Source organism: Myotis nattereri, assembly GCF_964212035.1.
Source record: "Myotis nattereri genome assembly, chromosome: 16".
Taxonomy (NCBI): Eukaryota; Metazoa; Chordata; class Mammalia; order Chiroptera; family Vespertilionidae; genus Myotis; species Myotis nattereri.
The window spans coordinates 16,358,662-16,377,973 of NC_138091.1; the positions used below are offsets into that span (position 1 = coordinate 16,358,662).

Below are 19,312 nucleotides of genomic sequence, written 5' to 3' on the forward strand. Positions count from 1 at the left end.
GCTAAGGCTGAAGCTGTGTCTGTGTGGCGTTACACGGATTGATGAGCCAAAAAGATTGGGAATAAGGGTCCGTCTTTTTCGTGGAGCTCCCTTGGGGTCGGTGCTGGGAGTGAGGTGGGGGACCCAGGCTACGTGGGGAAGGATATCATTCCGGCTCTTAGGCGTCAGGTCTGAGGGGAACTGCAGGACACAAACATGACCCAGAGATCCGATAAAAGCAGAAACGAAGCAAGGTGCTCCAGAAGAGAAAAGGAAGGGATTGTCTTCTCAGATGCTAATACGCCTTAGTCCGGGAGGGACTGGGTGAACTGCACATTTTATCTGTGGAGAAAGATGGGGGAAACTTGTTAGCTCCATTCCTGATCCCATTTCCCACACTGCACTGATCAGTGCCGCATGTATGGTTTGAGACAATCTTTGTTCCAACCCCTGGCACCCTTCTGTTTACAGCTCACATAGAAAGTTCCAGCAGCCACCATGTTATGGTCAGATTTAGAAAGAGATCACAGAAAGACATCCAGTTTTGTTTTACTATCATCCTGTTTCAGAAAACACTAGCACTTTGAACTGTGCCTCACAAGTTTCCCTTTTGAATGTAAAGAACTCCGGGGGTGGAAATGTTCTAGGAGCCTTTTTAAATTCAACCAGTGAAAACTGTTAAAAAGGATTACTTACTGGCCCGTACGGGGATCGAACCCGCGACCTTGGCGTTATTAGCACCACGCTCTAACCAACTGAGCTAACCGGCCAGCGGTGCTCTGGGTTCCCATATAATACTATATAGAATTTACAATGCGTTCTGCTGGAAAAATTAAAGAATGAGTAAGAACAAACAGAATTCCAACACTAAATTACCAAGCATTACAAGTATAAGCTACTCTTCTCGCAGTCTCAGCAAAACACACTACCCACTGAGGCACCGCTGGGATTCGAACCCAGGATCTCCTGTTTACTAGACAGGCGCTTTAACCAACTAAGCCACGGCGCCTAGTGCTGCGGTATGTGGGAACCTCATTTCTTGGCCAGGTCAGCTCCAGAGCAGGTAAGTTAATGTCCAGTGCTATTTTACAACCAATTTTGCCCAAACCGGAAAACACAGAAGGGACGAAAACCCCAACTGTTAGCGAGAATGAACGAGTGACACGGAAATTGAATGTGGGCAAACGGAAAATAAGAGAAATTCTTACTTTCGGATTACAAAATTTGACATAAACGACTTAGATCGACGAGGATGGGATTCGAACCCACGCGTGCAGAGCACAATGGATTAGCAGTCCATCGCCTTAACCACTCGGCCACCTCGTCCACGACGAGTCAGCGTCGTCTGCTCCCTCTGAGGTCTGAGCTCTTACTCCACAATTAAAAAAAAAAAAAAAAAAAAATGACATGTTGCGAATTCATTCCTTGCGATCCTGCCCGGCACTGCGGAGCCGATACGCAGAACGTTGAACTGACCGAGCTACATTCTCGCCTGCGCGAGCTCCCGACTCTCTGTTCTGGGTTGAGCGATCGGCAACTTGCGCCGCCCCTACGACCCTGGATCTGCCGCAAAAAACACGCGAGATTGCTGGGCTCTCTCCACGGGACGGCGCGAGGCTTCGCGTCAGGAGACCTCTCCTTCCGGCCCCTACAAGGTGCTGCTTCTCCTACTTGATCGCTGGAGCTCATAGTTGAAAATGATGGAAATAAAGAAAAAGCGATCAAAAGCTTGACCCCGACGTGATTTGAACACGCAACCTTCTGATCTGGAGTCAGACGCGCTACCGTTGCGCCACGAGGTCGACCGGCCTCTGGGCTGGTCAGGTCTCCTCATAACCACTGGATGTTGTTTCCAGGTGCCCGGGGTCTCAGGGATCGAAGAGCAAGAGCCTAAGGCCTGCCTGAACTTCCGGCGTCAAACTTGCGTTGTAGGGCGAGCTGGGCACACTGGCCCGGCAGTGGCTTTGCGAGCTCCAGGCTCAGCAGCCCCTCCGACCCCTCCCCGGGCGTCGGTGGCCCAGAGCTGGTTACCTGGGAGACCCAGGACGCACAGCACGTCAGGGAAGGACATGCGCAAAAACGGCTGATTAATAAAATCAGTACGTGAAAAAGTGATGGGGCACTTCATACTGGTTGCCGAAATCTGAGCCCACTACTCAGATTTAACACCAGAAACAGAGAGAGGAGCAGGCATTACGTCTCTCCTGCTGTAACGGAGTAAGTACAAGCCACCACTCAGGATGTATTTTTACCAGAAAGCTGAACGTGAGACTGATCTGACAACCAGTTCACAGGAAACACAGAGCACAGAGGAATAAGTCAAATAACCCGATCAGAGCACAGCCTATACGTGGCCCAGTGTCTCCAACCGATGACTGCAAGAAAAGAAAACTAGGAGGAAGGAGGGGTGGGCAAGAACCTGAGAGTAAAAGAGACGTATGGGGTGGGGGTGGGGGCACATATGTAATACGTTCAACAATACAGATTTTAAAAAGAGAGACTATGAGACACATTGACCAAGTACAATGTGTGAACTTTATCTGGACCCTGATTCAAGCAAAGTGTAAAATTCAAAAAACAAAATATGTGTGAGTGGGCAATTGGAACCTATCTGGTGATATCTGGAATTTACTTCAAAATAATCTAATAGGGCTGAGAGGAAAAGTATAGAGGAAGCAACGTAGGTCTCAAAGAGGATCGTTATATTATTTTCACTTTTATATATGTTTACATTTTTCCATGATACATTTTTTTTCTAAGTTCTTTTATAACCAGTTCAAATGGGAACATGTGGGTTCGAGAGTGTACACCCAGTCACCTGCAGTACCTCCTATGGCCACAGGCGGGCTCCAAAACTCAAGCTTTTGAGAAGATTTCTCTAGGGTACTCTCTGTGAGCCAAGGTCATGGAAAATCACAGGACAGACCTAACTGCCTGCTTACTATTAATTCACAACGTGAAATGTGACTGCCCAATTCTTACTATCTAGTAGTTCCTCTAGGCAGGAAGCCTATTATTAGGCGAATAACTCCCCAAACTTCCAGCTTGCTGGGGCCCCAAATTTGTCAATCCTTGCACCCCTCCCGTTTTCTCACCTATTCACAGCCCCTTGGTCAGACCTTCTTATCTTCTTGATTCCTTCCACTTCATTCTACCTTCTTGACCCACCCTGGTCCAATCTCATCCTGGCCTTCCTGGATAACTTTATGGCTTCTTCACTAGCCTTCTGCTTAAAAATCTTAAAATCCACTCTCCAGTCTGGCTGGTGTGGCTAAATGGTTGAACATGGACCTATGAACTAGGAGATCATGGTTCCATTCCCGGCCATTGATGTTTCTCGCTCTTCCCTTCCTCTCTGAAATCAATAAAAACATGTGTTAAAATCCACGCTCCGTGTTGCAACCAACGTTACCTTCTAGAATACAAATCTGACATGTCCCTCCCCAGGGCTGCAAGGCTGGAGTGATCCGACCCTCCCACCTCACCTGGGTCTTTTCTCCCCCTTCCACTGCTAGGCTTCAAACACAGTGGCTTCTATTCTGTTCAACAAGCTGGACTTGGCACTTGCTGCTTCTCCACCCGGAATGCCCTTTCCCCAGATTTCACACCAGTCTCCCCGCTTCCATGCCGCGCTTTTCCTCTGTGAACAATCAGACTCGGTGAACTGCCACTGAGGGAACTTGGCCCTGAGGGCCTGGGCTTTCTACTTCCAGGAGAAAAAGCCTGTAAGTTACAGAGGGAAGAAAGGCAGGTTCAGATACGGGGTCCTCGGAAAAGCAGGGGCCGGACAACCTAGGGACACCCCCCTCTCCACGTTCGGTTCCCTAGTCTCCCCTGGCCCAGGGTAGTGGGAGGCCAGAGGGATGCGGAGGAGTTAAGGGGGAGAGTGTCCATGCCTTGGGCATGGCGGGGCCCTAAGTGGCGAGGACAGCGGTCGGAAGCGAGCAACCCTTACGCGGAGGCATCCGGGCCACGTAGTGGGGGCTGGAGGCTGGGGGCTGGGGGTTGGGGGCTGGGGGTAGGGGTCGGGGGCCGGTAGCCGGGGACCGAGGGGTGGGGGTGGGGACTGGGTGTAGGGGTGGGGGCTGGGAGTAGGGGTGGGGCCTGGGGGTAGGGGTCGGGGGCCGGTAGCCGGGGACCGAGGGGTGGGGGTGGGGACTGGGTGTAGGGGTGGGGGCTGGGAGTAGGGGTGGGGGCTGGGGGTAGGGGTCGGGGGCCGGTAGCCGGGGGCTGGGGGTGGGGGTGGGGGCCGGGACTGGAGACGGGGAAGAGGAGGTGTCCCCGGGCTGGGACAGGGCGGGTTTCCGTCCGCCGCCCCGTGCGGCAGATTTGGCGGCGAAGTGCGGATCACACCGCAGACACCGACAGCTCGGCTGCCCGCGGGGAGCTGGCCGGCCATTGGCGACCTCCTGCCTCCCGCCCCCCCCACCGCCAGCGGAGCCCAGGCCTGCGCTGATCCAGAGGCTCCCAGCGGCTCGAAATTCCCTGCTCTCGCGAGATCTTCAAAGATCCGGTCCGAGCGCGCCGCTTTCCGTTGTTGCCACGGCAACTGGGCGGTGCGAGTGCCCGCGGGAAGGAGGCGCCCACATTCCTCCCCGCGAGCCCAGGGGATTGAGAAGTGGCCATCCCCGAATTTACAGCCCCGGAGGCCTCGGGCCATGGGCCGGATCTCGGGGCTCGTGCCCTCTCGTTTCCTGACGCTCCTGGCGCACCTGGTGGTCGTCATCACCTTATTCTGGTCCCGGGTAAGACCTACGACCGCCCTCCTCCCGCCGCATCCCCACTGGGGTGGCCCCTGCCCGGCCCCGCTCTCCCCCGGGACCTGAGCAGTCGGGTCCTCACACCCCTATTTTACTTTCCATTCTCTTTGCCCGGCTCGCTCTCCAGGACAGCAACATCCAGGCCTGCCTGCCTCTCACGTTCACCCCCGAAGAGTACAGGGAGCAGGACATGCAGTGAGCACTTTGGGTGGGAGTGGCGGGGCCTTAGAAGCCCAGACCCCACCCCCTGAGCCCACCCCCTTCCTCTCCGCAGGCTGGTGGCAGCGCTCGCCGTCACCCTGGGCCTCTTCGCAGTGGAGCTGGCCGGTTTCTTCTCAGGAGTTTCCATGTTCAACAATACCCAGAGCCTCATCTGTATCCTTTCCCACAGGGCCCATTTCCACCACGCACCCCCTCAGCCACCTAAGAGCCCTTTGGGGCACAATAGTGTCTGCCCTTGCAGGCAAATAGAATCTCTCCAGTTTAGAGATCGTTTTAGTCAACGCAGATTGAATACAATCCGCAATCATTTGTCCAGCTCCTGCTAGGCACCAGGCAATGGAGATCCCCACATGAGGGAAAGCAGTTTTCTACCTTGAAGAGGAGGCAGACCCTATAATTCAGTGTGATAAGCACTGGGCTATAGAAGTGTGTGAATATATAAAGTGTGGGGAGCCGGCACGGCCATGGCATACTCATGCCAGCTCAGCCTGGTTCAGTGACCCTGAGGGGGGGCGGTGAAAGGCTTAGAAAAGACAGACAAGAGAATGAAAGCTGGGTCTCGGTGGGACGCTGCCCCTCTGATGGACAGCGCCAGTGCCCACAAGCCATGGCTTTATTTTATAGCAGACCCCAGGAGGCAAAGTAAGGGCGTGATGAAGGTGTTTACAACGTTCTCGTGGGTTTCAATCCCACTCCACTACATGCACCTGAACTATATCACTCAGGCACGTGGGGCCACGTGTTCTGACCACAGATTCAAGCTTACAGCTATAGCTGTTGGCTAAAATTGTGCTGGGAGGGCTCTGCCCTCCAAGCTGGGACTTGCACGTGGCAACGAGAGGACTGTACCCTCTTATTAGTCCGAGGCTTGAACCTGTCCGAACACTGTAGCCGCGCCCCATAATAAAGCACTGTGGGAACTCAGAAGAGACAGAGGAAGTGAGGAAGATGGATCAGAGAAGGCTCTTGACCATTGAATTGTGGGCCAAGAGGGCCAGGGCGCTGGTGGGTGATTCCAGCAGAATGTATCAGGTCACTGTGAGCAATCTTGTGTGGCCTGGGGTAGAGGGGAAGCCGGTTCCTACCTCATCTGGAGCGTCCAGGCTGGCCCCTAGATATGCAATGGGGTACCCTGAAGGCCCAAATGTGCAAGCTCAGTTCTGGTCTCATGGCTCTCCTAAAACTCAGAAGGCAGGTCTGCTGGCTCTGGCCTTTGCAATTGTTGAGGGAGCAAGAAGTGACCCTGAGAGGAAAGGCCTTTTCTGGCCCATCACCACCTGCTGATTCAAAGGTTTTCCGTGACTCAGGTGCGTTACCAAGCCATCGGGGCTCACTGTAGTGCATCTGTGGCCCTCTCCTTCTTCATATTTGAGCGCTGGGAGTGCACCATGTACTGGTACATTTTCGCCTTCTGCAGGTACAGTAAGTCAGTGTTTGGGGGTGGGGGAAGAAGGTTTACTCTAAATTTGAAGGTTTACGCCACAGGTGAGATACCAGATCCACTCCAGCTCCTGTAGTCCTTTGAAGTCCTGCCCCACCTATACTTTGGGGGCGGGGTTTTGAGGATTTTTATTGGAAAGGGCCCTAAACCTACCACCTACTTCCCACAGCGCCCTCCCGGCTGTCACTGAAACGGCATTATTCGTCAGCGTCTTTGGGCTGAAAAAGAAACCGTTCTGATTACCTTCCTGAGAGCATGAAGAAAGGCTGGAGGAGCATTCGCCGTTCCTGGAAGGAGGAACCCCGCCCCCCCGCCAACTCCCCCTAAAATGGCATTTGGAGGAGGATGTGTTAGAGTAATTAACTGTCGAGTTTGGGATTTACTAGCGTTTTATTTAGAGTTTTGTAATTAAATCCTATTTTAGGGTAGCCTCAAAACTTATAAAAATTTCAGGGGAGAATTGGGGTAGCCAAACTACTAGAGAAACGGAAGGCTGTTTTCCAGCCTTGTAGACTGGGAGATAATATGTACCGCTTTTATCCTGGTTATTACGGTAAATGGCGGAAGGGAGTGGGCGGAGATATGTAAATAAGTGGTGCTAACGGCTAAGACTGCACGCTCGCGAGCGGAGCATTCTGGGAGAATATAGTTTATTCCTTTTGATTGCCAAATGGAAAAAACACAGTATTTTGAAAGATATGCAAATAAATGTAGCAACAGTAAAGGAGGAATCTGAATAATTTTAGTGCTCAGGCTAACGTGTTATTTACTCACCCTATGTGTCCGTGGGATCCCTTTCTTGGAGCCCGGAGTGCGCAAAGACCGTCTTTATCGTCAGGTAGGATAATCCTTACCTGTCCCTCCTTTTGGAGGGCAGATTGGAACATGATGATTGGAGATCGCATGATTCGTGATTAACGTCTCTGCGTAATCAGGACTTGCAACACCCTGATTGCTCCTAATCTGATTCTTCCTGACGATCTTGCCCCCTTTGTCTTACGTTGGTAGTAGGGAGCTACTTGCTAGGGTGTTCAGTGCTTGTTTTTTTGTCGCTGTGGTATGTTACAGTGCTTTTCCGTGGGAATTCAGTACCATTTGTTGTAAGTTTTATATCTGAGCTACAAGTTTTCGCTATTAATATTCAAAAGGAAAAGATTTGGAAAACTTGAATGAACAAAGAATCATTTTGTTTCTTTGGTTTTCTATAAAATGGTAATGTAAAGAACAACTCACAAACGTTAATGTTGATCATCCTTGGTGTCACAGATGGTCTGTTGTCTAACCTATCTCACTATGGCAAGCAAGAAAGGCCACCTGTTCAACGGGGATTTTCCTGGTGGTTGGAGCTCCCACCCTGAAACCTGGCAAACTTGTTCCCAGGGGAGCAATATCCCACCTCTGCCTGCCAGCACATGGCAAGAACATGTTTAAAAGGTTATTAAAACACATATACCGATTAGGTATTATACATACAAACTACAAAAGTTGTAACTTGTCACAGGATAGATGCTTCCTGGTTTGGTGTATGTTGGGAAGATGGAACCAGGACATTCTAAACAGTCTAATAGCATCCTAAAAGATGCTTTCTGGTGTTGCCTCTAGGTGCTGCCTCACACATACATAACCTTTCGCTGTCCATATTTTCTTCCCCTGGCAGCCCTTTCCAATAAAAATTGAGGAAATATTCTTCCAGGATTTGTAAACTATTATCAGATTTGTCTAGTGTTTTCTCATGTTTAGATTGAGATTATGCATTTCGGACAAGAATATCAAAGAAGTGACTCAAGTCACTGAGGAACCAGAAGTTTCAACATATCTTCATTGTTTCACTTTTTCTCTTACTTGAAAATGTAAATAAAAATATTAAACAACATTCATGGTGAAACTATATAAATGGATACGACTCCATTTATGAAATCATGGATATGAAAGTGAAATATAGAATAAAGAATATTGTATATTTTATTTGTACATTGTTACATATCCATTATATTAGTGAAATTTGTAATAAACTTATGTACATACATAAATGGGCACTTTTTTAAAAGTTGGTTATCATTTGCCAGCACACTCCTGCCCTACCATCCCACGAAACTACTCATCATTAATTACTCCCTTGTGTCTAAAGCCAGAGGTCACTTTTCAGACATTATTTTTAAAATATATTTTTATTGATTTCAGAGAAGAAGAGAGAGGGAGGGAAACATCTATGATGAGAGAGAACTGTTGACCAACTGCCTCCTGCACATCTCCTACTGGGGATGGAGCCTGTGCCCTGACATGACCGGGAATGGAACTATGACCTCCTGGTTCATAACTCAACCCTCAACCACTGAGCCATATGGGCCGGGCACTTCTTAGACTTTAGCTTGACCTCTTTTCAGCATATAACATGTTGACTACTCTTCTCTTTTGAAAAATTTTCTCCCTTGGCTTCTGAAAATTGATTCACCTGGTTTACTTCCTACTGTTCTGGCTGCGCCTCAGACTCATCCAGTGAATACTGATTGAGGACCTACAGTGTATCAGTCATCGGGGACATAATACTGGTTTGTCTCCTTTGCTTGTCCCTTAAATGTTGGTGGTCACTACTCCTTGGTTGACTTCATCTGCCTCTTGTCTTCAAACACCAACCAGATGCTGTAGGTTTCCAAGTCTTGGCTCTCTTATGTGAGCTCTAACCCAGGGCAAAAGCTATGGGAGCAACCATAGGGTTCAAAGTGCACCCTCTATCCTTGGCTGTGTGATCAGCAACAGGTAGGTCACTTAAGCTCTCTGTGCCTCAATTCCCTCATACACACTCCAGAAGTCACTACTACAGTAGCTACTACAAGCGCTTCAACTATTTGTTTCTTAGTCAACACCAGAAGCTTTGCCAATTAGCATCAGAAATAGGTTTCCAGCCCTGCCATGCTGGCTCAGTGGTAGGGCATTGACCTATGAACCAGGAGGTCATGGTTTGATTTCCAGTCAGGGCACATACCTGGGTTGCAGGCTTGGAGGGTGTGCAGGAAGCAAACAATCAATGATTCTCTCTCATCATTGATATTTCTATCTCCCTCTCCCTTCCTCTCTGAAATCAATAAAAAAATATTTTTTTAAAAAAAGAAATAGGTTTCCACTTTATTGTGAAATTAGTGGCTTGTTAATCAGAATAAGCCAATCACAAAAAGATAAATACTTCGTGGTTGCACTTATATGTGGTACCAAAAGCAGTCAAATTCATAGAGACAGAAAGTAGAATGGTGGTTGCCAGGGGCTAGAAGAAAGAGGGGAAGGGAATTATTAAGGGATACCAGTTTCAGTTTTGCAAGATGAAAGAGTTCTGGAGATTGGTTGCTCAATAATGTGAATGTATTTAACATTACTGCACTGTACATTAAAAATATAGTTACAATGGGTTAATTTTGTTATGTATTTTTACCTCAATTTTTTTAAAATAGATAATTGAAAAATAAAAATATCAGTGGTAAAAAGTGGGATTATTCAATAAAAGAACAACTGAGTAACCATCTGGAGGAAAATATGGATCAATACCTTACACAAATATTACAGGTAGATAAATGATTACATGCCCAGCTGGTGTGGCCCAGTGGTTGAGCATCAACTTATGAACCAGGAGTTCACAGTTTGATTCCCCATCAGGGTGTTTCAGACTCGCCCCCCAGAAAGGGTTATGCAGGAAGCAGCCGATCAAAAATTCTCTGTCATCATTGATATTTCTATCTCTCCCTCTCCTTTCCTTTTAGGAAGGAAGAAAGGAGGGAGGGAGGGAAGGGAGGGAGGGAGGGAGGAAGGAAGGAAGGAAGGAAGGAAGGAAGGAAGGAAGGAAGGAAGGAAGGAAGGAAAAAGATTACAGTATAGCCCAAGCCAGTGACTTAGTTGGTTGAGCATTATCCTGAATACATCCAGAGGTCACGGGGCACAAGTCCGTATTGAGGGCTCGATTCCCCCACCAATGTTCCTCTCTCTTTCCCCCCCCCCCTCAAATCAATAAGAAAACATACTTAAAACAAAAGATTACCGTATAAAAAAATGATGAACTCAAAGAAACCTTGAAGCTTTTAACCTTTTTATTTTGAATAATTTTAGACCTATGGAAACTGCAAAAATGGTACAAAGTTCCTGAGTACCCTTTACCCAGCTTCTCCAAATATTAACAGCTTGCATAGCCATCCTATCTAATAATAGATAAACATGGTAATTGACCGTACCTTTGCTACGCCTCCCATAGGCTAATCAGCACGATATGCAAATTAACCACCCACAAAGATGATGGCTAATTTGCATACTGCAGGCAGGGCGTGTCAGCAACATCCCAACTGCCCCACTGCCACCCGGGCCTGGTATTTGCCACCTGGGGCGGTGGGGCGAGACAGCGCCATCCCACCTGCCCTGCCGCCATCCGGGCCTGCTATCTGCGACCCGGGGCGTCCCATGTGCGACCCAACTCAGGGCGGCCAGGCAGGGCAGCAGCAATCCGCTGGCCCACCCAGGCATCCCGTTTGCAACCTGACCTGGGGTGGCCGGGCGGGGCAGCAGCAATCCGCTGGCCTGCCCAGGTGTCCCATGTGTGACCCGACCCAGGGCAGCAGGGCAGGACAGTGTGGCTCCTCTGTAACCCCAGTTTCCTCATCACAGCTCACTTGGGGGCCTAAGCCTTTATTCGGACATTCCCCGAGGGCTCCCTGGCTGCCAGAAGGATGTCTGACTTCAAGCTTAGGCCTGATCCCCCGGGAAGTGGGCCTAAGTCGACAGGTGGACATCCCCCAAAGGGACCTGGACTACAAATGGGCACAGGCTGGGCTGAGGGACCCCTCCTAAGTGCACAAATTTTTGTGCACTGGGCCTCTAGTCTATATAAAAGCTAAGCGACCAGAAGGAATGGAAGGATAGGTCACTATGACGCTCACTGCAGACAGCCAACCAGCCCAATGGGGGCGGGGCCGACCGGCCAACCTACCGCAGCCCCTCCCCTGGCTTGCCCCACAGATGGGGCCCCTAACAAGGCGGGTCAGCTGGACCCCAGCTGGACCCCACCTGTGCACAAATTCATACACTGGGCCTCTAGTGGTATAGTAATTGAAACAGGAAATTATCATTGATACAATACTATTTTTTTTTTAAAATATATTTTATTGATTTTTTACAGAGAGGAAGGTAGAGGGATAGAGAGTTAGAAACATCGATGAGAGAGAAACATCGATCAGCTGCCTCCTGCACATCTCCTACTGGGGATGTGCCCGCAACCAAGGTACATGCCCTTGACTGGAATCGAACCCGGGACCCTCCAGTCCGCAGGCCAACGCTCTATCCACTGAGCCAAACCGGTTTCGGCGATACAATACTATTAACTAATCAATAGGTCTTAAATTTTGCTAGTTTTCCAACTAATGCCCATTGTCATTCAGGATCTAATCCAGGGTTTCACATTGGATTTAGTTGTCATGTCTCCATAGCCTTTTCCAATCTGAGACAGTTCCTTGGTCGTTTTTTTGTTTTGTTTTGTTTTGTTTTGTTTTGTTTTGTTTTGTTTCCCCCCTTGACACACTTGAAGAATAACTGGTGAGTTATTTTGTGTAATTTCTCAGTTTGGATTCGTCCAGCGTTTCCTCATGACTGGGTAGGTTATGCATTTTGGGCAAGAATACCACATGCAGAAGTAAATAGTTTAGAATGGGGGAGATATTTCTAAGTATGAAAACAAAACACAGAAGTCATAAAAGAGAAGAAATACATTTGAATATATATTAAAATGTTAAATGCATGCATGGCAAAAGTTAAAAGATAGATGACAAGCAAGGGAAAATAGAATTCATATTGCAGAGAAAGGGCTAATGTTGATACATAACTATCTCCTACAGATCTATAAGAAAAATAACAACCCAATAAAAATGTACAAAAATATGTATGGACATTTTACAGAAAAGAACATATAAGCAACTCTCAAATATATTGAAAGATGCCTAACCTCATTCACCATAAAAAAATGCAAATCACCCTGCCTGGTGTGGCTCAGTGGTAGAGCCTCAGCCTACACAGCCAAGGCTTGTGGGTTTGATGCAGGTCAAGGGCACATTCCTGGGTTGCAGGTTTGTTCCCCGTGTGGGAGGCAACCAATTAATGTGTCTCTCTCTCAGACCCATATTTCTCTCTCCCTCCTTCCCTTCCTTTCCATTCTCTCTAAAAAAAATAAAAGAAAATGTAAATCATGTTTAATTTATATTTATAAGGACCAAAAAGTTTCATAGAAAGTTGGAGAGGGTATGGGTTTAAGTAAGCAGGCCTCGCCTGTTTGCTGGTGGGAGTAATAATTGGAAATATATCCACAAAAAGCAATTTGGCAATATCCATCAAAATCAATAAAAATTACAAGTACCCATACCCTTTGACCTAGGATTTTCATTTATAGGAATTAGCCCTACACATTTGCATATAGGTGAAATGGGAATGTGTGGATTATTTATTTATTTTGTAGTTTAGTTTGTATTGGAAAAGTTTGGAAACAATCTAAATGTCAATAGGGGATTGGTTAAATTATGTTACAGTGTAATACTATGCACCCAGGGGGAAAAAAAGGCAAACTATATACTGTTAAGGAATGATCTCCCAGTTACCTGACGAAACTAAGGCACAGAAGAGTTCATATACCGTAGTTTGCTTCCCTTTGTGTAAACGAGTGGAAAGCTCTGAGCACAGAACATCTGTGGGAGGAGGAGCAGGGAAAGGGAGGCCTGGTTGTTGGGTGGCAGAAGGTGGGTAGCTGTGAGACAGGGTTGGAGAGAGACTTCCTCCGTCTGCTCTTTGAACTTTTGGAATTTGAACCACATGAATTAAAAAACAAACAAACATACAAACTATAATATTTAAAAATAATATGAGCCTGCAGCTGCTTATCTCCCCTGTTCGGAAATGAAGCTGAGTCAGAGGCTGGAAAAAGAGAGACAGCCTTGCTGACACGTGAGCACCTGGATCCTGCCATTTCCAGTTACATGAGCCCTCAGCCTTCCTTCCTTTGAGCCGTTGTAACCATGCAGGAACTTCGTGTCTTTAATACGAGCCTTTCTGAAAGCATTTAAGATATTGATATGGTATATGTTGTCAGTTGGACCCTTTCGCCCTAGCTGTTTTGGCTCAGTGGATAAAGCGTCAGCCTGCAGACTGAGGGGTCCTGGGTTCCATTCTCGTCAAGGGCACTTGACCTGGTTGCAGGCCCGAGCCCCAGTAGGGGGGTGTGCAGGAGGCAGCTGATCAATTAGTCTCTCTCATCACTGATGTTTCTATCTCTCCCTCTCCCTTCCTCTCAGAAATCAATAATATATATATCTCCTTTCTCCTTTCTGTCCCCCGACTCTTTTCCTTAATCATTAAGCCCTTAGAACCTCAGGTTCTGGTCAGCATCAAACTCTCTTAAGAACAAAGCCGCCGGTCTGTTGACCACAGAAACAAGAGTTTGGTCTAGCTACAGATAACATCGTGGCTTCAGTTGGGTTCAACCCCAGGCCCAGGGAAGCACAAAGGCCCGACAAACCACACCCCCATGAAACCAGACAGAACAAAGCCAATACTGACGTCAGGACTCAATACAGTGATCAACTACTCCTCTGGTCCCAACCAATCAACAAAGCCCAAGACCCCAACTCCTTCAGCCACCGTAATGATTTCCCCCTATATAGCCCATCACCTGTGACTCCAGTTGGGGCGCCATTTCCTTAAAAATAACCCTTTACTTTCTTGGCTGCAAATTCCTGTTCGTGTTTGTGCTTTGATGCACACAGGCAAACAGAACCCTTTGGTCCAGTAATACTGTGTTGGCAAGTGTCTGGATGATTAGGTCCATCAAAGATCTCAAGGCTCTCCCTCTTTGGAGCAGGCCCCCGCCTTTCCCGTGGCCTCTTCTTCCCTTTCTCTCTCTTAAGCTCCAAGGGCCTTTCTTGCTTCCGTAACTTGTTTCCTATGCAGCCCAGCTGGCTCACTTCTCCTACCTCTAAAACTTTCTAAATGAACTTTCTCTTATAATTTGAAAAAAAATTAAAAAGATCTCCTGGTGCCGAAACCGGTTTGGCTCAGTGGATAGAGCGTCAGCCTGCGGACTGAAAGGTCCCAGGTTTGATTCCGGTCAAGGGCATGTACCTGGGTTGCGGGCATATCCCCAGTGGGAGATGTGCAGGGGGCAGCTGATCGATGTTTCTCTCTCATCGATGTTTCTAACTCTCTATCTCTCTCCCTTCCTCTCTGTGAAAAATCAATAAAATATATTAAAAAAAAAAAAAAAAGATGTCCTGGTGTGTTTTTTCTTCAGCTTTACTGAGGTATAATTGACAATCACACTGTGTTTAATAATCTCTTTTCTTGTGTGTTATTGCAACTCCTGGTGCCAGCAGAATGCCTAGCATTGCAGAATGAAAGAGCCCTCATTTAGCAAATGAGGGAAATGAGGCCCAAGGAGAAAGCCATTTGCTTCAGGACATCATGCAGACAGGACGAGCTGGGATTAGAACCGGAGTCTCCTGGCTGTCAGGCCAAATCAGCTGCCTCATTATTGCAAGAGTTGATCGAGCACCCACTACCAGTAGGCTCTGGCTTGGCAGGTGATATGGAGGGAAATAAGGAAAAACATGGCTTCTTGCCAACTACACTATTTAGAGGGGGACTCCCTCCCCACCCCCACCCCCACCCCATCCCCCCAAATAGAGGAGCTTGTCGACCCCAGTGAAGCTCTAATGAATGGAGGTTGAAGAGTGAGTGGGACCAGGAGGGATCCCCCTCTCCTAGTCCCGGCAGACTCTGACCTGCCTGTCTTCTCCTGCCCACACAGGGCTCTGGCTTGTGGCTCCCGCACTGCCCATGCCCACACTACCCAGCCTCACAGTGGCCTTGAGGGCTGGGCCTGTGCTGTCCAGCTGGCTCCCTGGCTAAACTGCTAGCAAGTGATCAGGGCTTTATGAGTCTAATCAGGGCTGTCCTTACAGGAACACTGGACAACGGGTCCTGCCCAAACCCATCCTCCCCAAACAGGTGCCCAGGAGTCCACTATTTAGGCAACTTTTTAAAAAAGACACCCCAAGGCACTTCTCTAAGCCTAGGTTTCCCTAAATGTAAAATCAAGACAATGCCTTGCTCATGGTTCTGAAGGCTGAGCATGGTGGGTATTTACAATGGTCCTAAGAGCACTGTTGTAATAGCGAGAAAACTGGAAACAACCTAAAAGGCTGATCCCTGAAGGGTTAAATAAACGGTGGTAAAGCTTCTGGTTAAACATGGAAGACGGGTCATGAGCATTTGTCTTCTCTCCTTTCCAAAGGTTAACCAAGTAACCGGAGAGCAGTCACAGTGATGTAAATCTACGAGGCCTACGAGATCAGGAGAGAAGACAGCGGCAGACCAAGGTTTTGGAGGCTGGGCGTCAGCCAAAGTGTGGTGACAGACCAAGCAGGGCAGTGGGCGTCAGGAGGACATGATGCCCAAAGATCCTGCAGGTCCCCAGGTTCTGGGTCTGGCCACGCTAAACACAGGGGAAGCTGAGAGTCTGTGTTCAGTGATGAAACCCCTGGGGCTGCCTCACCTCACACTGCGTCACACATCCCACCCCTCCCTCCCCACACTCATGTTTGAGGAGGCTTTGATTTGGGGGCACTAGGCCCAGGCCCAGCAGAGCTGAGGACCGAGACTAGAAACAGGACCCCCATCCTACTCCAGATCCACGCCCTCATCAAGGACGGGATGAACAGGAGATATTGTTCTCTCAGAACACTCAATGGACCGGAGAAAGCCTGGCACCACCAACACTGGGAGTCCACGTGAAAAAGCTTCCATTGTCCTACGGCAATACTAATAGCCAATGAATGTCCATCCCCCCGCCCACCCCCACACACACTTTCCAATCATCCTCTCAGCGGCTCCCTATTGAATATGAACAGAAAGCCACAGACCAGCAGACATCTGAGGAAAGCCTCTAAAAGAAAGAGAGACACTCTCCCATCCATATACAGTATTAAAAAATGGCTGGTGTGGCTCGGTTTGGTTGAATGTGGTCCCATGCACCAAGAGGTCACCAGTTTGATTCCCGGCCAGGGCACATGCCCTGCTTGTGGGCTCGATCTCCACTGGAGGATGAGCAGGAGGCAGCCAATCCATGTCCATGTTTCTCTCCCTCCCTCTCCCTTCCTCTCTCTAAAATAAATTAAAACATATATATTTTTTTTAAATATATTTTATTGATTTTTTACAGAGAGGAAGAGAGAGAGAGAGAGAGAGAGAGAGAGAGAGAGAGAGAGAGAGAGTTAGAAACATTGATGAGAGAGAAACATCGATCAGCTGCCTCCTGCACAACCCCCACTGGGGATGTGCCCACAACCCAGGCACATGCCCTTGACCGGAATCGAACCTGGGACCCTTCAGTCTGCAGGCCGATGCTCCATCCACTGAGCCAAACCGGTTTCGGCAAAACATATTTTTGAAAAAGCTAAAGAAATCTGGAGAGACAGAGGTACTAGGGAGCAATAATAAAACAACAAAAAGCCCATAATTTAAACTTTTTAAAAAATGGAACCCTGGCTGAGTTGTGGTTGCAGGTTCTATCCCAGGTCAGGGCACATAAAATAATCAACCAATGAATGCATAAATAAGTGGAACAACAAATCCATGTTTCTCTCTCTCTCTAAAAAAGAAAAGAAAAGAAAAAAGGGGCAACTCAGTACATATAGTCTGTTAGTATTTGTACTTAAAATAGAGAAAAAAAAGTGTCTACAAGCATTTACAAGACTGGAGACAGCAGCTGTGTCAGGTAGGAATCCTGGGCAGCTGGAAACCAGGGTTCACTGTACATTCCTTTGTAACTTTTGAATTTTGATCATTACCTATTACCTAGTTTAAAATCTAATATTGATCTCACATCCTCCCACAACCACATCAAAATTGCAACTAAATTACAGAACAGCCATCACTGAGAGGCTTGAAATCTAGGGGAACAGAAGCCGTATAGCGAAGGATATGAAGAAGTCACGCTGAGACAGGTAGGAGGGGTGGAGATGGGAAAGGCTGGTCCCACACCCACATGTGGGAGGGATGTCTTGGCTGTGGAGGTCCCCCTGGAGAAGGAGGGGCCCCAGCCCAGGGTTCCAGTGCCAGGAAGACAAGTTTCCATAACTTCTGGCTGTGAAAACTAGCTGGGATTATGGCTGAATGAGCTGGAAGACTGCTTAGTCCCAGGTGTTTCTCTTAAAGGGACCCACACATGGACTTACTCTGACTCACTCTGAATTCCAGGGCAGGGGCAGCAGCTTGAAAGGTCGAGGGACATATGGGAGGAACTGAATTGTCTCACATCAGGACGAGGGCTGGAGGGGCAGCTTTCTCCAGACAGAAGAGCTGGCAGTAGCCATTGTTTCTTTGCTGAGCCCTCCCCTATAGGTGCTGGTGGGCACCATAGCTGAGTCTCCATCAACCTGGCTAACACTGTTTACCCTGCCCTGATGATTCCCCGAGACCCTGCCCCACTCAACTTGTGGGCCACCCAAGCCATTTCCAGGGGCTTTTCCATAAAAATGGCCTCTTTTGGCTTATTCTTCAGACTTTACTAAAATCTCTCAAACAAGCCACATCTGGCCTTGGCATGCCATGTACCTTTCACTAAGTGGCTCTGGACCTGGCACTAGTGGCAGCCAGCCTTGGTTTGCAGTTTGGTATCTCCTGGTCACCTCCAAGCCCAGGATAAATAGCAGCCAACTGTAGATTGCTCTGTAGCTCATGTTGGGTGGCCGGGTAGCCAGGTGGTGGCCCCAGACAAGGCACAGGTGGTGGCTGACTTTGGCCTGCACCTCCAAAGAAGCCCTAGAGCCAGCATACCTAGTGGCCAGCTTCAGACCATACCAAAGCACCTCCATGAGCGACACACTGGAGGGGTGGACTCAGTAGGCACCAAAGCCCCACTGAAGTGAGTCCTGCTCCATGGGGTTGGCTCCTCTACATGGTGATGGCTAGTCCTCACAGCCAATTGGCCTGGGGGCAAATCCCTCCCACTGCTGTGCCAACAGCAGTCAAAGCTCAACTACAGCAGAAGGGTCCACACAGCTCACATAGGGAATGCACCTGGAGCACCGGCTCAGGTGACCGGGGAGGCTGCACCACTGGCCCTAGAGGACACCTACTACAGAAGGCCACTCTACCAAGACCGGACTGGGAGACACAGCAGCTCTAACTAATACACTGAAACAACACAGGGAGGCAACAAAAAGAAGAGATTAAGAAACATGTCCCACACTCTGCCTTACCTGCTGAGGTGATGAGTCCACTACTCACGTGACCCTCCACCTTTGTGGATTCCTCTTGGTTTGTGATCAGTGTGTTTCTTGAGGTTGTACAAACTTGTTGACCAAAATCAATACTTTTGTTTGTATTCTCTGTACTGTTATGCTCTCTAAATGGCCCACTGAATATTTTTATTAACTTGTTACACACATTTTTTGTCTTTGTCTACATTATTTCTTTTGATGGTCTTTTATTTGAAAGGTTACCTGCTGTTGCGTTTAATAAATTTGTTTACTTGATTGACAAAAAAAAGAAAAAAAAAAGAAACATGTCCCAAATGAAAGAACAGAACAAAACTCCAGGAGAAAAAAAAAAAAACTAAACAAAATGGAGACAAGCAATCTACCAGATGTGAAGTTCAAAACACTGTTTATAAGAATGCTAAATGAACTTAGGGGGAGAGTAGATAAACTTAGAACTTCAACAAAGAGATAGGAAACATAAAAATGGAGATAGGAAACATAAAAAAGAAATAGTCAGAAGTAGAGAATACAGTAACAGAAATGAAGAATACATTACAGAGAATCAACAGTGGAACAGAGGAAACAGAAGGATCAAATTAGTAATTTTGAAGATAAGAAAGCACCCAATTTGAAGAGCA

The 19,312-nt window shown here is 47.9% G+C and overlaps 1 protein-coding gene across 1 annotated transcript; it reads left to right on the plus strand.

Moving 5' to 3' along the window:
• Window positions 1–4,579: 4,579 nt before the first annotated feature.
• TMEM107 (transmembrane protein 107) lies at window positions 4,580–8,419 on the plus strand. Its single transcript, XM_081108874.1, has 5 exons — window positions 4,580–4,724; window positions 4,867–4,934; window positions 5,014–5,114; window positions 6,282–6,378; window positions 6,572–8,419. Exons 1-5 carry the CDS (start codon window positions 4,638–4,640, stop codon window positions 6,639–6,641), a joined length of 423 nt encoding a protein of 140 aa, XP_080965000.1. The 5' UTR covers window positions 4,580–4,637; the 3' UTR covers window positions 6,642–8,419.
• The last annotated feature ends 10,893 nt before the right edge of the window (window positions 8,420–19,312 follow it).